Raw genomic sequence first — 13917 nt, forward strand, 5'->3', positions numbered from 1 at the left:
CTGGCATATTCACTTGTTTTAATCTATAATGGCAGTTATGGCCCTTTAACTCATCCCGAATAGATGTCAAAATCTAATACATCTTGTTAGTCTCTGCTAATATTTAGTCTTTGCTCATTTGTTGTCTGGATTTTTTAAATGATTCCAAGATTGAAGAGAACAAAATACAAGCTCGTTCTTTGGTTGCATTGAATAAAAACTGTCCAATTTACTCATAATGATTTGGCACACTGGGACTCCTGTCTGCTTTAGTTTTTCATTCTTTCTCAGATGCTAATTATTTTTTCTTTCAATACACTTGGAGTTTTGGCCTCTAGTCTAAAATCTTGCCTGCTGGGCTGTGTGTTCGATCTGCAAATTGGGTGACATCTGTTTCGAGTTTGATCATCTTTCATTTTCTCTCATGCCCTCTTCACTTATTAATTTCCACTTTAATTGTGAAGCTCTGACCTCTTGATGCATGTTTCAGACAATAACCTAGAGAATTCTTAGTTTGGGGGACAGAGAAATTAGAGAAGCCAAAAGTTAACAATGATGGCCATTCAGAGAGAAGATGCTGCCTCGGGAAACCATAGCAACCAATACAGATAACGATGAGCTGTTAATAAGAGAAACTCACTGCTGCCTGTCTGCCTGCACCAATATCTGGGGGTTCCCACCACAGTCTCAATGGTTCAGAAGAACAATGAGAGCAAGGAGAAAAGGCTGAGCTAACTAAAATCACTTATGGAGAGGGAAAGAGGGCTCAGGCATCTGTGTTCTCAGTATTTTCACTCTTTCTTTTGCTTGCCTTTCTTTATATTACATGAAGGACAGTTTGGTAATGGGAACAGAAACTCAGACTTTTTCTCATTTGTGTAGCCTTATTGGTGAAATTTTATTTTCCTTCCTTCCTTCCTTCCTTCCTTCCTTCCTTCCTTCCTTCCTTCCTTCCTTCCTTCCTTCCTTCCTTCCTTCCCCCTCTCTTCCTTCTCTCATGATGAGGCTGTAGATAGATTAGTGGACAAATTCAGAAAAACTTTGATTGGGCAGGCACCAATTGTTAGTGGCTAATTAAAATACCGCCTTAGATACTTACTAGTGCCTAACTATGGAAGTCACTTAATCTCTCTGAGTCTCAAATGTCCATATTTGTAAAATGGGAATAATAGAAGCATCTACTTGTTAATTTGGATGGGGAAAAGAAGGTGAAGTTTAAGTCTCAGAAAAGCTCCTGTGGCTTAAAGCAAAGACATTTGTGAAACCCAATCGAGATCATGTATTTATTAAGTCATTTATTATTACTTTCTCTCAGAATTTGCCTGTGTAATATTTCAGTTTTATCACTGACCCTGGGATCTTGTTAATAGGAAGAAGTTCATCTATTATTAAAATACCCCTGATACAATTGGGGGATGTAAAGATTTAGTGGCACTTTTCTCAGCTCACAGTAATAGGGCAAGTTTGTATAACACTGAATACTTTCCCAAAGCATTTTCCCATGCATTATCTCACAAACTTGGTCAAAATAAACCCTGTCCTTTAGCCTCCTGACTATAAGGCTTTAGCAGAGGAAGCTGAGAGAATTGGTCCTAAGCATGAATGAAGCTTAATCTTTCTTCTCTGGTGCACATGCCAGTCACCAGGAGGGTGCAATCAGCCTATAGGCTGTGTTCAGAATGCCAAATGACCTTCCCAATAATGGGCCCTCTCACTATCCCAAGGGAGGCTGCATTGTGAGTTAAACCAGCCCTCTGAAAGCAGCATCTTGGAAACTGTGTAAAGCTGAGGGGGCATACTTGACTTCCCAAGAGCACGAGCTTGAGGGATCGACCCTCCCTAAAGTTAATCTTGCATCCCTGGGAGGCCATCCCCCTGCAGATATCTCTAGCCAGATCAAGAATATTTTAGAATGAATGACTTAAATTGTCTTTCTACACTTACAGGAAGAATACAATAATTTTCTAAATCTTCACATGCTCCACTGAGACAATGGTGAACAAAGAAAAGGAGCAGCTCCCATCATCCTCCCGTCAAAGAAGATGAAGTTTGGGAGGGAGAGGAGATGCTCATAGCATCTACCTAAAAAGGAAATACTGAAGTGGACACTGCAGGGCTTTATTTTAGCCTATGTAGTCCTGGACAGAAGTTGCCATTCTGTGACACAAGGCGTATTGTACTACATTTTCTGGATGATGTTTTATTGCAAAGTATGTCTGCATAAATGAGGCATTTATGTTGGGCTCATCCCCCAATCAAAGGCAAATGTGGCCATGGTCTAAAACCAGGAATGGCACACAACATCCATTTACCTCCTTCTTTGGGTATTGTCCTTGTCCAGGTGTCGAATGAGAAGCTTGGCAATGGCTGTGAAACTGTTACTCATCCGGTAGATGTCTCTACTTTGAGTACCCAGGATGGTAGGGAAGGTATCAGTGAGATTCTTTATCTCCAGCAGAAGAAGATGGTGAAAGGAATGCTCCATGTTGGCTAGTTGGTCCACCAGGTAAGTCAGGCAGGTCCTCGCACTCTCCTGCCAAGGACAACAGGGAGAAATCCATATTTTGTTCATTTAGAGTCCCAGAACCAACACAGAATATATTCCTTGTAGATATTAAGTTAACATGGACTGGGCAATGAGGTCAAAAGAGGAGGCTAAGTCATCATTTTAAATTAAGGTAATCTCATATTGTTTGTTCCCTGACCTTCCTGTCTCCAGTTTCTTCCAGATATTTTCTTAAAGCAACATTAAAAAATTTTGAAATAAGGAATGGCTCTTTGGTGGGTGGGAGGAGGAGGGAGAGAAATATAAGGAGAATAAGGTGATGGAAAAATAAAATATATTAATACTTTCATCATATATTTTTTTATTTTCTTTGAAACCAGTTCTAAACTAAGGACACAGTAAGAGTTTAATAAATGCTTATTGATTCATTGATGAGTCATGTCTACCTCAATAAATAAAAGCTTCTCCTTCATATAAAATCAAAGCCCTTCTTGTCTGGATTTTTAGACATCCTGGATCTGATTCTCCCCAACTATATACATAACATATATGTATACAGATATATTTAATATTCTCTGTTAAAATGGCTCCTTCCTCTCTCACATATATGTATACACTCAGCATCCAAACGTCCACCTTCATGTCTTTGCTCATAGTAACCCCCAATTCCATTCCCTCTCCCCACTTTTTCCCCCTCTTTAAATCCAATTCTTTTTCCATTGCCCAACTAAAGTAAAGGAAACCTTCTCCAGTAAGCCATCTTTTCTCTGAATGCCTGTTATAGAATCACAGAAGCTAAGAGTTGGAAGGAATTATGGAGATTGTCAGGTGAAAACTATCCTAAGAGTTCCCTCCATAATCAGATGAATAAGTGGTCATTTAGTCACCGCTTTAAGATTCAGGTGTGGGAGAGAACTGACCACCTCTTCAGGCAGGACATTACTCTTTGAGATAGTCCTATTGTGATGTTTTTCTTTAAGTCATGATTAAACTGACTTCTTATGGAATGAGTGAATGCCTATATGTCCTTGTACCCATTGCCCCTTCTTCTCCTCTTGGGGTCTAAGCAAAGCAAGTCTAATCTCTCTATGACATGATGCCCTTCAACTGTTTGAAGGAAGTTACCATATATTCCCTTTAAGTCTTCCCTTATTTTGAATAAATAGCCCCAGTCCCAAACATTTATTTTTGCAAGGCATATTTATGAGATTTCACACAACAGAGGACTTGGTTATGCACCCTAGCCTTCCAACTGTTAGTCTGAAGTTTGCTTTTCTAACTTGATGGAAGGCCTTAGCCGTTATAAACTAGAGAAATTATTATTCTTATTTTATACTTTACAATACATAGCACAATGCTAGGCACTGATATTCAACAAACATCTGTAATTGATTTATTCACTTAAGAGAATCCATCATACAAAAATCCAAAGGTACAAAATAGGAAAATCAGAGGGCAGTCATTCACAAAGGGAATCTTTAAATGGTGATTCACTTTAGGACACCAGAGTAGAGAACTTCCCTAACACACTTGAAACATGATTTGATTTAGGAAAAAATTATATTAACAACTTGACTGAAGCATCTCTTGAGTCAACACTGGAATTACTTGTTTCACAGAGTAATTTTGTGGTTAAAAATGAGATAATTAACCTAGCAACCTTCAGAAACTTTAAAGCTTGATGTAAATTTTAGCTATTATTATTTACTATTGTTCAATTCAACTCAACAAATATTATTTAAGCACCAATATTTGCCTTTGCTTCCTTAGGCACTGAGTATACAAAGTAAAAAATTAAACAATTCCTGACTTCAATGAGATTACATTTTACTGGGATGAAACACCACAAATGTACAGATAAGTAAATAAATCTATATTGGTAAGTGCAAAGTCATTTAGGGTTGAGGAATCCACCCCATGACCAATTGGGAGCTTCAGGAAAGACTTTATGTAGGAAGTAAGCCTCAAAAGGAGTTAGAGATTCTCAGAGGCAGAAGTAAGGAGACAGAATATTCCAGGAATAGAGAACAGCCTGTATAAGGGAATAAAAGTGGGGGGGTGAGATATCTTAGTTGGGATTTTATTAACATTAGAAGAAACAAGTTTGTAGATGTTCTGCCTTATTTAAGTAAAGGAGAACATCAGATTGTAGAATAATTTCCTCATCTGCATCAATAACTGACTAGGTCACCAATTCTACAAATATTTCTTCTGAAGTAGGTTTACTTAGGTACATAGTCCCCATGATTTTGTGAACTACTCTCTCTGCTAATTATCGAAGTTTGGTTTGTAATATGTTTTTATTAACCAGAAGCCAAGACTTGTTAACCTTCAACTGGAATTAAACTCTCTCCAGAAGACAGGAAGGGAAAGCCAGCTATCCACTCACCCAAGTTCACTCCAAGAGACAGGTTAAGATAATGACTTGAGCTCAAGGTGACTCCTAAATCCAACTTTCTTCTTTGAGCTGACCTTCTTCTTGAAGCTGACTTCTTTCTTGGAGTTGACTCTCTTCTTGGAGTTCACTCCTCTAGCCTCAGAAATTCAGGGTCTTTTATAGTGGCCAAATTGTCTAGCACTGCCAAAGGGGATCTATGGGATCAACTTCTCACCTCTGAAGGTGTTAACTCTTCTTCATAGGATTCACAGGTCTCTGAGTTATCACTCAGTTTAGTATGTAGGTTGTAGACCTACCCCCACTTAAGGTTAAGTAGGGGTGTCTTCTTTTTGGAGGTGTAAACTCCTGTGGTAAGAGTTTGTGGACTTCCCTTTTTACAAGTGTAAACTCAGAATAGGCAAACAGAACCAAAAATTTCCTTTCATAACTCAATATGTTAACTAAGATGTTTTCTGGGAATTTTTGTTCACCTCAATATGGCAATTGTTTTGTGCTGGTGTGGTAATCATCAGAATCATTCTTTTCCTTTTTATAATTTCCTATTTTTCAATGTCAATAGCATATTTGAATGTAAATGGGATGTATAGCAGTTGGGATTTCCTGTAATGTCTTTTGTCAGCTTTTTTTTTTCTTTTAATTTGGCATCATTTTGGCTGTTACTTAATCAGACAATGAACTACCTACAAAAAGATGACTGATCTAATCATGACTTCCACATCATTTCAATCATTTACTATCTGTCCAGAGATGGACATTTTCATGCTTCCAACTCCATTCTTGAAAAAATATTTCTAAATAACTGGTAAGCCTTTTATTTTAAAAACATGAAACATATATGTATATATACAAATATATGTGTGTATATATCACATATACATCTCTCTCTCTCTCTCTCCCTCTAATCAACATCATCCCCTTTTCATTGAAGTCACCAAGTATTAAGGCCTTGGTTTGACAAATCTTGTCAAATCCTTCATAGAATTTTTCTTTTAACTCCCTTATGCTCCCCCATTAATGTTAGTACATACACAGCTATTAACTTTTTTTGTTGGAGGGAAGAGATGACCGGGAAGGCAGTTACATTCTTTATGAATATTGTAAGAAGAGATGACCAGCTATCCCATGAAGTTCTATTTTCAGTTATATTTGGGCACATGGTGAAAACAACTCAATCAATTCCTTTGCTAAATTCTTTGAATAGAATTTAATAGAATATTTATTTTTTTAGAAAAGAATAGAATTAGGAAAGAAGAACCTGTGGGCCACTGTTGTAGTGGGGAGGTGGGGAATGAATGTACATTTAGTAAGCACTTAGCATGTGCCAAGCACTGTGCTAGGCAACTAGGTGGCACCATGGATGGAGTGCTTGACCTGGGGTCAGAAAATCCTGAGTTTAAATTTGTTCTCAGACATTTACTAGCTGCGTGATCCTGGGGAAGCCACTTAACCTCTGTCTGCCTCAGTTTCCTTATTCATAAAATGAGGATAATGATAGGATCTACCCACCTACCAGGGTGGCTGTGAAGATCAAATGAAATAGTAATTGAAAAGCCCTTATCACAATGCTTGGCACCTAGTAGCTGCTATTTAAATGGTAATTATTATTAGTCAAATACTTTACAAATCTTTTCTCACAACTGCAAAGGATAATAGGATCACAGCTTTAACTCAGAAAGAGACCCAGGAGGTCCAGTCTCCTCATTCCACAGATGAAGAAACCAAAGGACAATGAGTCTTTTGACTTGCCTGGGTCATGCAGCTGGTTATGTATGAGACAGGATTCAAGCCCAGGGCTTCTTGATTCCAAGTCCAGTGGTTTTTCCATTACACCATGGTGTCTGCAATTTCTTTTGATCTTCTGATTTCATTTGTACCAAGTCTGTCAAGTAGGATATGATGCAGTTCCTCCAATAATATATTGTTTCATCAGTTATTGGGCAGGAAACTCAGATTCTGAGTGCCAACAGTTAATTAATGACTACAGATGATTTTAAAGTGGAGCCACCCTGAGCTCCTCTGACCCCACCCTTTTCTGCACCTCTGTCTCCAGGCATGCCCCAAGGGGAAGAAGGGGGTCAGGATAGAATCATTTGGCACTTGTTTGCTTCATGCTTGCAATGGCCCTAATTTCACCAACTGGTGCAAAGACGATGAGCCTCTGGACTCAGCCAGGCTGGTCTTCTGCCAACAGAGACTGTCTGCCATCATTGGTAGCCCACTGGGGTGCATTGGTAGCTTTAATAGAACTTCCTGGCTTCTCTGTCCAGGACTCAGGCTCATCCCAAGCCATGAGGAGGTACAGGAGGAAGCTTTTTGAGGAAAACAGCATCAACTTTCTTTGAAAACATATAATTGGTTATTTTGGGGTCGGGGAGGATCTGGACCTGTCATTTCACTTGAGTAGAGAATTATGAGTAAGACTTTTCCAATGCTAATTGCTTTATCCTGCAATATAAAGTCTTAGAAAGTTGTCCCAGGTACCAAAAAGTTGACTTATCCAGGATCAGGATGTGTCAGAGACTTCAACCGACATCTTCCTGCCTCTGAGGCTGCTTCTGTATCTCCTGTGTCAAGTAGCATCTGTGGCCTCTTTAAAAAAAAGAATTGTGAGGTACTTTGATGTGAGGTACCTGGATGAGTTACAGAGGACTCTGAGAACACGATTGTGAACAAGAAACTATAGAAGAATAGAGCATGAAACTTACCCATGACCCCATTTATTATGATAAAGGCTTAGTTGGTAAACCATTTACTTATGATGACATGAGAAGAACACTAGCCTTGGAGCCAGGAAATCAGGTTTGGAGATCTCCAATATTGACTAGCTGTGTAACTTTATTCAATTTGCTTAAGCTGTCACAGTCTCAGTTTCCTCATCTACAAAATGGATATATTACTTACACTATTGACTTCACAAGAGTGCTGTGAAGAAAACTCTCTGAAAATCTTTAAGTACTATAGAAATGTGAGTCATCATAGCCATCACGGTAATTGTTATTGTTATGATTATTATCATTGTTAACATGTTATGATAGACTTTCCTGCCAGAACCCTTTTAGCTATGGGTCTGTGACCCTTCAGGTACTGAAATTTAGTTTGTCATCTACTATTACCTTCTGATTTTTCCTTCCCTTTTTCAGTCACTCCCCTTCCTCTACATATCTTTTAGTTTCTTTTGGACTTTGAAGTTGATCGAAGTATGTATTATATATTTATATATACAGATACCCATAGAATTTATAGCAACCTCAAGTATATGTCCTTTACCAAGCAAAACCCACAGACCTTACTGAAGTGGGCAGGGAGGCTACTCAGAATTAAGTGACTCTTATCCTGCTCTGGGGCAGCCACTTATTTAATTTATTTTAATAATTTATATAATCATATATAACCTATATAATCATAATATATTATGTAGAATATACTAATATTGCTATTTTGACATATAATTATAAACCAATATTTAATATTAATTTAGTTATTTAATTAATTTAGTCATATAAAATTAATTCCCCCAAATAATTTATTTATATATTTATATAAATTTAATGTATTTGTTTGTATAAATTTAATTTCTAAAAATAATTTCATAAATAATTGAAATTATTTTAATTTAATTCGCTTTTAAAAAAACTATCTATGTCCTTTTGCAAAATGAGACCAAAAAAGAATTTCCAAACAAAATGGACTTTCAAAAAAGTCACACTGTGCTTCAGTCTCCTCGCTTGTAAAAATAAGGCATTGGATTACATGCCTTCTGTTCTGTCCGTGATCTCACTTTTTTCATGTGTATATATATGCATTTGTATGGGGGTGTCTAGACTTGTGATTTCATCACAGAAAGTAACTCCTCACGTGAAAATTCCCTTCCTCAAAATATCAAATTCTTCAAAATCTTTGTGTGCTTTTCATCTTTAACAGATTTATTACGATTTAAACCTCTTAGTTTAAAATTGCACTAAGACTTTTGTCTTAGTCTATAGTGTATATATATATATATATTTTCTATAGTCTTTTTCTCAGGTTAAAAAAAGACACCCCAAATTTCATTGTTTGAGAACTCCCTTGGCTGTTACTGATCAGTAACTCAATTTTAGAGAGCTGACTGACGATGCTGAGAGATTCAGTGGCTGCCCAGGGTCATCTAACTACTATGTATCTGAAGTGGGATTTGAACTCAGGTCTCCCTGATTCTGGGGGCAGTTTTCTAGTCACTATTCTATGCTGTCTCTCATCTTAGATAGAGGAGATGAGCTTAACCAGGTCTTCTTCACTGTGCTAAGGAAAGGGTTAATTTTGAAGAGCCCATTGTTTTAATACAAATTTTTCAGAATGGCGTTGGGTTCCAAAATGACATTCCTTATTCTCCTCTTTCCTTTGATGAAACCTCAGTTTGTTGGTATAGGAGCAAAAGGCTAGGTGAAGACAGTTTCCCACTTGGTGAATAAAAATAAAGAACTCAGTTAAAATCAAATGGAAGCTTCAAATATGCCCAAATAACAAAGATCTATATAAACTAGAAGAAGTCACAACTTCACTCTTTTCTTATTATTTGGAGCCAGTATATTGGGATAGCAGTAGAAGTTATAAAAGCACACCAGCTGATGAAAGCAGATGTAGCCTTTGCTTTGATTCCAGTCCAGATTGGAGAACATGGCAGATACGAAGGCTACAAGGGATTATGGTCAGCTCTAGAGACTCGGCCAAGAATGATGTCATTAAACGCCACCCTTATTCAGAAGGGAGGGGAGACATTTGTGTTCAGACATGTGGCCTGAGTTCTTTTCAATGAAGGGCACAACACAGCCAACTGAGAAAGATGGAAAGGTCCAAGAATAGATGTAGGATGAGAAATGGAATTCCCGAGATTTCAGAGGGAAATTTCCCATTCATCACACTATTTGATAATACCAGAATGACCACAGCTAAAAAATACTTGTCTTTGTTAATGTTTGAAGCAATAGAAAGTTAAAGAATGATTATCTTAAAGCTTTCTAAAATTTAAAACCTCTTCTTCTAAATGGGTATCACTGGTGTAGAGATAAAAATTAATATTCAATAACTAAATATTATTTTATAAAGTTTTATTAATAATAAACTAACATAAAATACTAGAATGAAAAAGGTGCTAAACTAACTTCAGCCACGCTCATGAAGAAGAGAAGAAGAGGGAGGAGCTACAGAGCTTATAAAACAATAATGGGACCATGCAAACGTGGAGGCACAAGAGAGATTAAAGGGAATTTTGGGAAATACTAAGGGACTTCTGGGGGGTGAAGTCCAAGGTTCAAAATCTCCATTTATACACTGGTACTATTAGGATTAAAAAGAGAAAACCCAAACTCCTTCCCCCAATCAGCACTCCAAGCTCATTTTTCTGGCTCTTACTTCTTGAAATGCCAATCTAGACTTTGGAAGATTGCCTCCAACTTAAATATTTAATATGAAGATATTTTTAATTTCAATTTAAATATCTAAATGTTGCCAAAATGCTTTAGGGATTCCAAAATGTTATAAGCTACCAATTGACTAGAACAACTGGGCGCTTTAGTTTCAAAAAGATAGATCTTTTGTACGGGCAAGGGAAACCTTAGGTTTCCTTTCAGGACTCTGAAAGCCAAACTCTAGTTCCCATCCCACGTATATAGCCCCTCTCATTGTACATAACAATAACCAACAATGGTAGTTCCACAATGTTGTTGTTGTACAGCAGTCTCAGTCCTTCTGACTCTTTGTGACCCCGTTTGGGGTTTTCTTGACAATGAACTTTAACTAGATGTCAAAGAAGGTATGCTTCTTGGGACTGTCCTAATTTTGTCTTTTAAGCCTCAATGGAGAGCACAGTGAATGAAAGATACAGGAGGTGCCTAATAAATGTTCATTGGTTGGTTGATTCAGGTCAACCCAGAAGGGGCTTTAGGGTTGAAAAAAATCTCAGTAACTTGAAGAATTCAGTCTATGATATGGAATACCTCTGTGGAATGTGGAGCGATCACAGAGGGAAGATGTTAGAAAATTGGGGGAGTTCTGGAACCTGTTATCAAGACTCTTCTGGAGACAGTGATGAAGTGGCTGTTTATTAGTGGGGGTGGGTGTGCGTAGAGAGAAGGCTTGCTCTGAGGAATAACTGAACTATGGCTGAATCTCCTTTAAAAAAATGTCTGGGGTTTTCTTTCTTTCATTTCTGTGGGGCTTCTTTATAAGAAACATTCCATCATCTCAGGTGGGGTAAAGCTGCAAGTTAGCCACATGTAGGCTCTTCCTTTGACTTTATCTACTGTAAAAGATGGATTCTGTAAAAACTAAGAATAGGCTTTGTATCAGAATTGTGACTGTAGTGTATAGTTAGTAATATCTTGAATCTCTAAAACTACATTCCCCAAACTTCCTTTCTGTATCACCCAGAATGCTTTCCCCTTTGTCCACATTTGCATATCGTCTGCTTGCTATAACGCTTCCCTTCTTGCTCTTGGGTTCGAGCTGAATAGCTAGGTCTCTTACTTTAATGATTATTAATAAACCTTTTAAATATGATACTTGGAATATTGGATATTAATTTTAAAATCCACAGTAGCTATGAAGTACCTTCCTTTATGCTACAAAAAGACAATAAATAAAAAACAAAGAATCTGGTATTATTCACCACAATTACATCATCAGTATGACATCATCTCCAACATGCTAAATGGGACATCATGGCTCTATGTAGACACCATTTTGTTGTTTACAGGAGAAGATGAAAAAGAAAAATGCATTTTGATGAATTTCAGGCCACTCATGAGGCAATCAAATATTCTCTTGACGCTCCCTTCCGCCATTTTGTGTGGAAGAGTAAAGTTGCACATATATTACTGAATATGGGCCTCGTGTAAGATACAACTTTCTCTTTCCCCAAAGTGTTTTCACTCCCATTCATCCGAGTTCATTCTTGTGGTAAACAGTTGAAGGTTTGATCACTCGATGACAAAGTATTTATTAATCACCCTTTAATGTTGTTGCTGTTCAGTTATTTTCAGTCATGCCTGACTCTTTGTCAGACCCCATTTGGGGTTTTCTTGATGAAGATACCAGAATGGTCTGCCATTTTCTTCTCCAGCTATTTTCCAGATGAGGAAGCTTAGGGCAATAGGGTAAGCAATTGCCCATGGTCACCTAGCTTATAAGTGATTGAGCCTGGATTTGAACCTAGAAAGAGGACGCTTCCTGATTCAAAGTCCATTGCTCTATACCCTATGGTTGCCATGGTTACACAGGCCCGAAAATACAAAGACATCAGTGAAACAGCCACTGACCTCATGGACCTTGCACTCCACAGGGGAAGACAACATCTACAGAGAAAAGGCTTGGCTTCGGAACATTCGAAGTAGACTTTCTCAATATGGAAAAACTCTGAGGAAGAAAACTAGCCACATTCAGAGGAAGAACTGTGGGAGGAGAAACACAGAGGAAAAACAACTGCTTGAACACTGATGGGGATATGATTGGGGATGTAGACTCTAAACGATAACTCTAGTCCAACTATCAATAATATGGAATTAGGTCTTGATCAATGATACGTGTAAAATCCAGTGGAATTGCGTGTAGGCTAAGGGGGGTTTAGGGGTTTGGGGGAGAGGGAAAGAACATGAAATATGTAACTATGGGAAAATATTCAAAATAAAAACTTAAAAAAATCAATATGGAAAACCTAGAATGGAGTGTTCTCTTTTCATAGAATCTTTGTAAAATTTAATTGGGCTTTTAAAGTTGTATTTGCCTTTACTTGTTATGGATGTGGGACAGGGATGATACTCATGGAGTGAAGGAGGGATCCTTCCTTCCAAAAGAATGGGCTTATGCTTCTTAGAGAAGATAGACCGCAAAGAGAGGAATGAATGAGAGATGATTTAATAGGAGCCAGTACAGGCACAGGGACTTCCAGAGAGGGCCTAGACCATATCCCCTAGCCCTGGAAGCCAACATAGAGGGGAGCCAGCCCTATGGAGGAGGAATTTGATATTCCTGCCCCCACCAACTCTAGCTGCCACAGATGATGTAGGCAAAGCACTCTGGATGAAATACTAAGGAGAGTAAGACTGAGACGAGAGGGGATAAGTGCCAGGAGGGTCAGACCACCGCCCCACATTCACTCAGCCCTCAGCCAAGGCAGCTTAGGATCCTGAGCCCCAAGAATCCATCAGATACTGACCTTACTGCCAGCCCATCCCCACAGACATCATGGAAGGGAATGGATGGGAAACCCCAGTCCCTGCCACCATCACCACTGATGGCAGTTTAACCCAAGAGCCTCAGGAAAAACCAAGCTGCTCAGACCATTTATTCTGCTTCTAGCTCAGCTCCCACCCCCCAACCTGCATCCCCACACACATGCCATGTTGGGGAACAAAATATATGCCACTTGTTGGCTCTCTCTGTCATATCTACTCTCAAGGACTCGCTGCCTCATGTGAGAGCTCCCTCCTGGGTCTTACTCTCTAGGTCCCTGTTTATTGCTGTTATTTGCTAGTGGTCCCCTGCATCTACAAGAGCTTGGCAAGGACTACATCTCTTCTAAGTGGGGCCACTCTCCCTACGAGGGGAGCCAGTGGCTGCTTGTACCCACTATGAAAAGTCCTCGGCAATTAGGAAACGAAAAACCCAGGCGTACGTACTTACTGCTCAAATGTCTCAGAACTCAGTGCCAGCACCGCCATCAACATCGATTCCAAAGTCTACAAATTCTTTTTCTCTAATCACTTCAAATCTATTTGAGGAACACCAGATGTTTCTCTATTTATTTTAGTTTCATTTATTACTTAGCAGGAAATTAACTGATGTTGAAAGCATTATGGATCGGTGGAATTTTTGACCATTGATGGTTTACCTCCATAAATACTAGCAGTCATACTGGTTAATGGAATAAAGTGAAATGATTGTGAGAAGTTATGCTAATGGACTAAATCTCATCATTCTCTTTGGGTTTTTCATTTGCTCTAAATTAACTAGGATCCGAGCCCCTGGTCGGGATCCCTCAAATGCGAATCTCTGTTTAATT

General features: G+C 38.5%; 1 protein-coding gene across 2 annotated transcripts in view; it reads right to left on the reverse strand.

The window, feature by feature from the left end:
* Positions 1 to 13917, reverse strand: part of LOC123242816 (ventricular zone-expressed PH domain-containing protein homolog 1-like) — a 110071-nt gene that overhangs the window by 24232 nt on the left and 71922 nt on the right. Inside the window, exon 6 of one of the 2 annotated variants that reach the window (XM_044670916.1) lies at positions 2292 to 2512. The exons of the other annotated variant lie outside the window; for it this stretch is intronic. Within the exon in view, the coding sequence (XP_044526851.1) occupies positions 2292 to 2512 (221 nt within the window). The remainder of the gene's footprint in view (positions 1 to 2291; positions 2513 to 13917) is intronic. 2 annotated transcript variants of the gene reach the window in all.

This window comes from Gracilinanus agilis, chromosome 3, assembly GCF_016433145.1.
Source record: "Gracilinanus agilis isolate LMUSP501 chromosome 3, AgileGrace, whole genome shotgun sequence".
NCBI lineage: Eukaryota > Metazoa > Chordata > Mammalia > Didelphimorphia > Didelphidae > Gracilinanus > Gracilinanus agilis.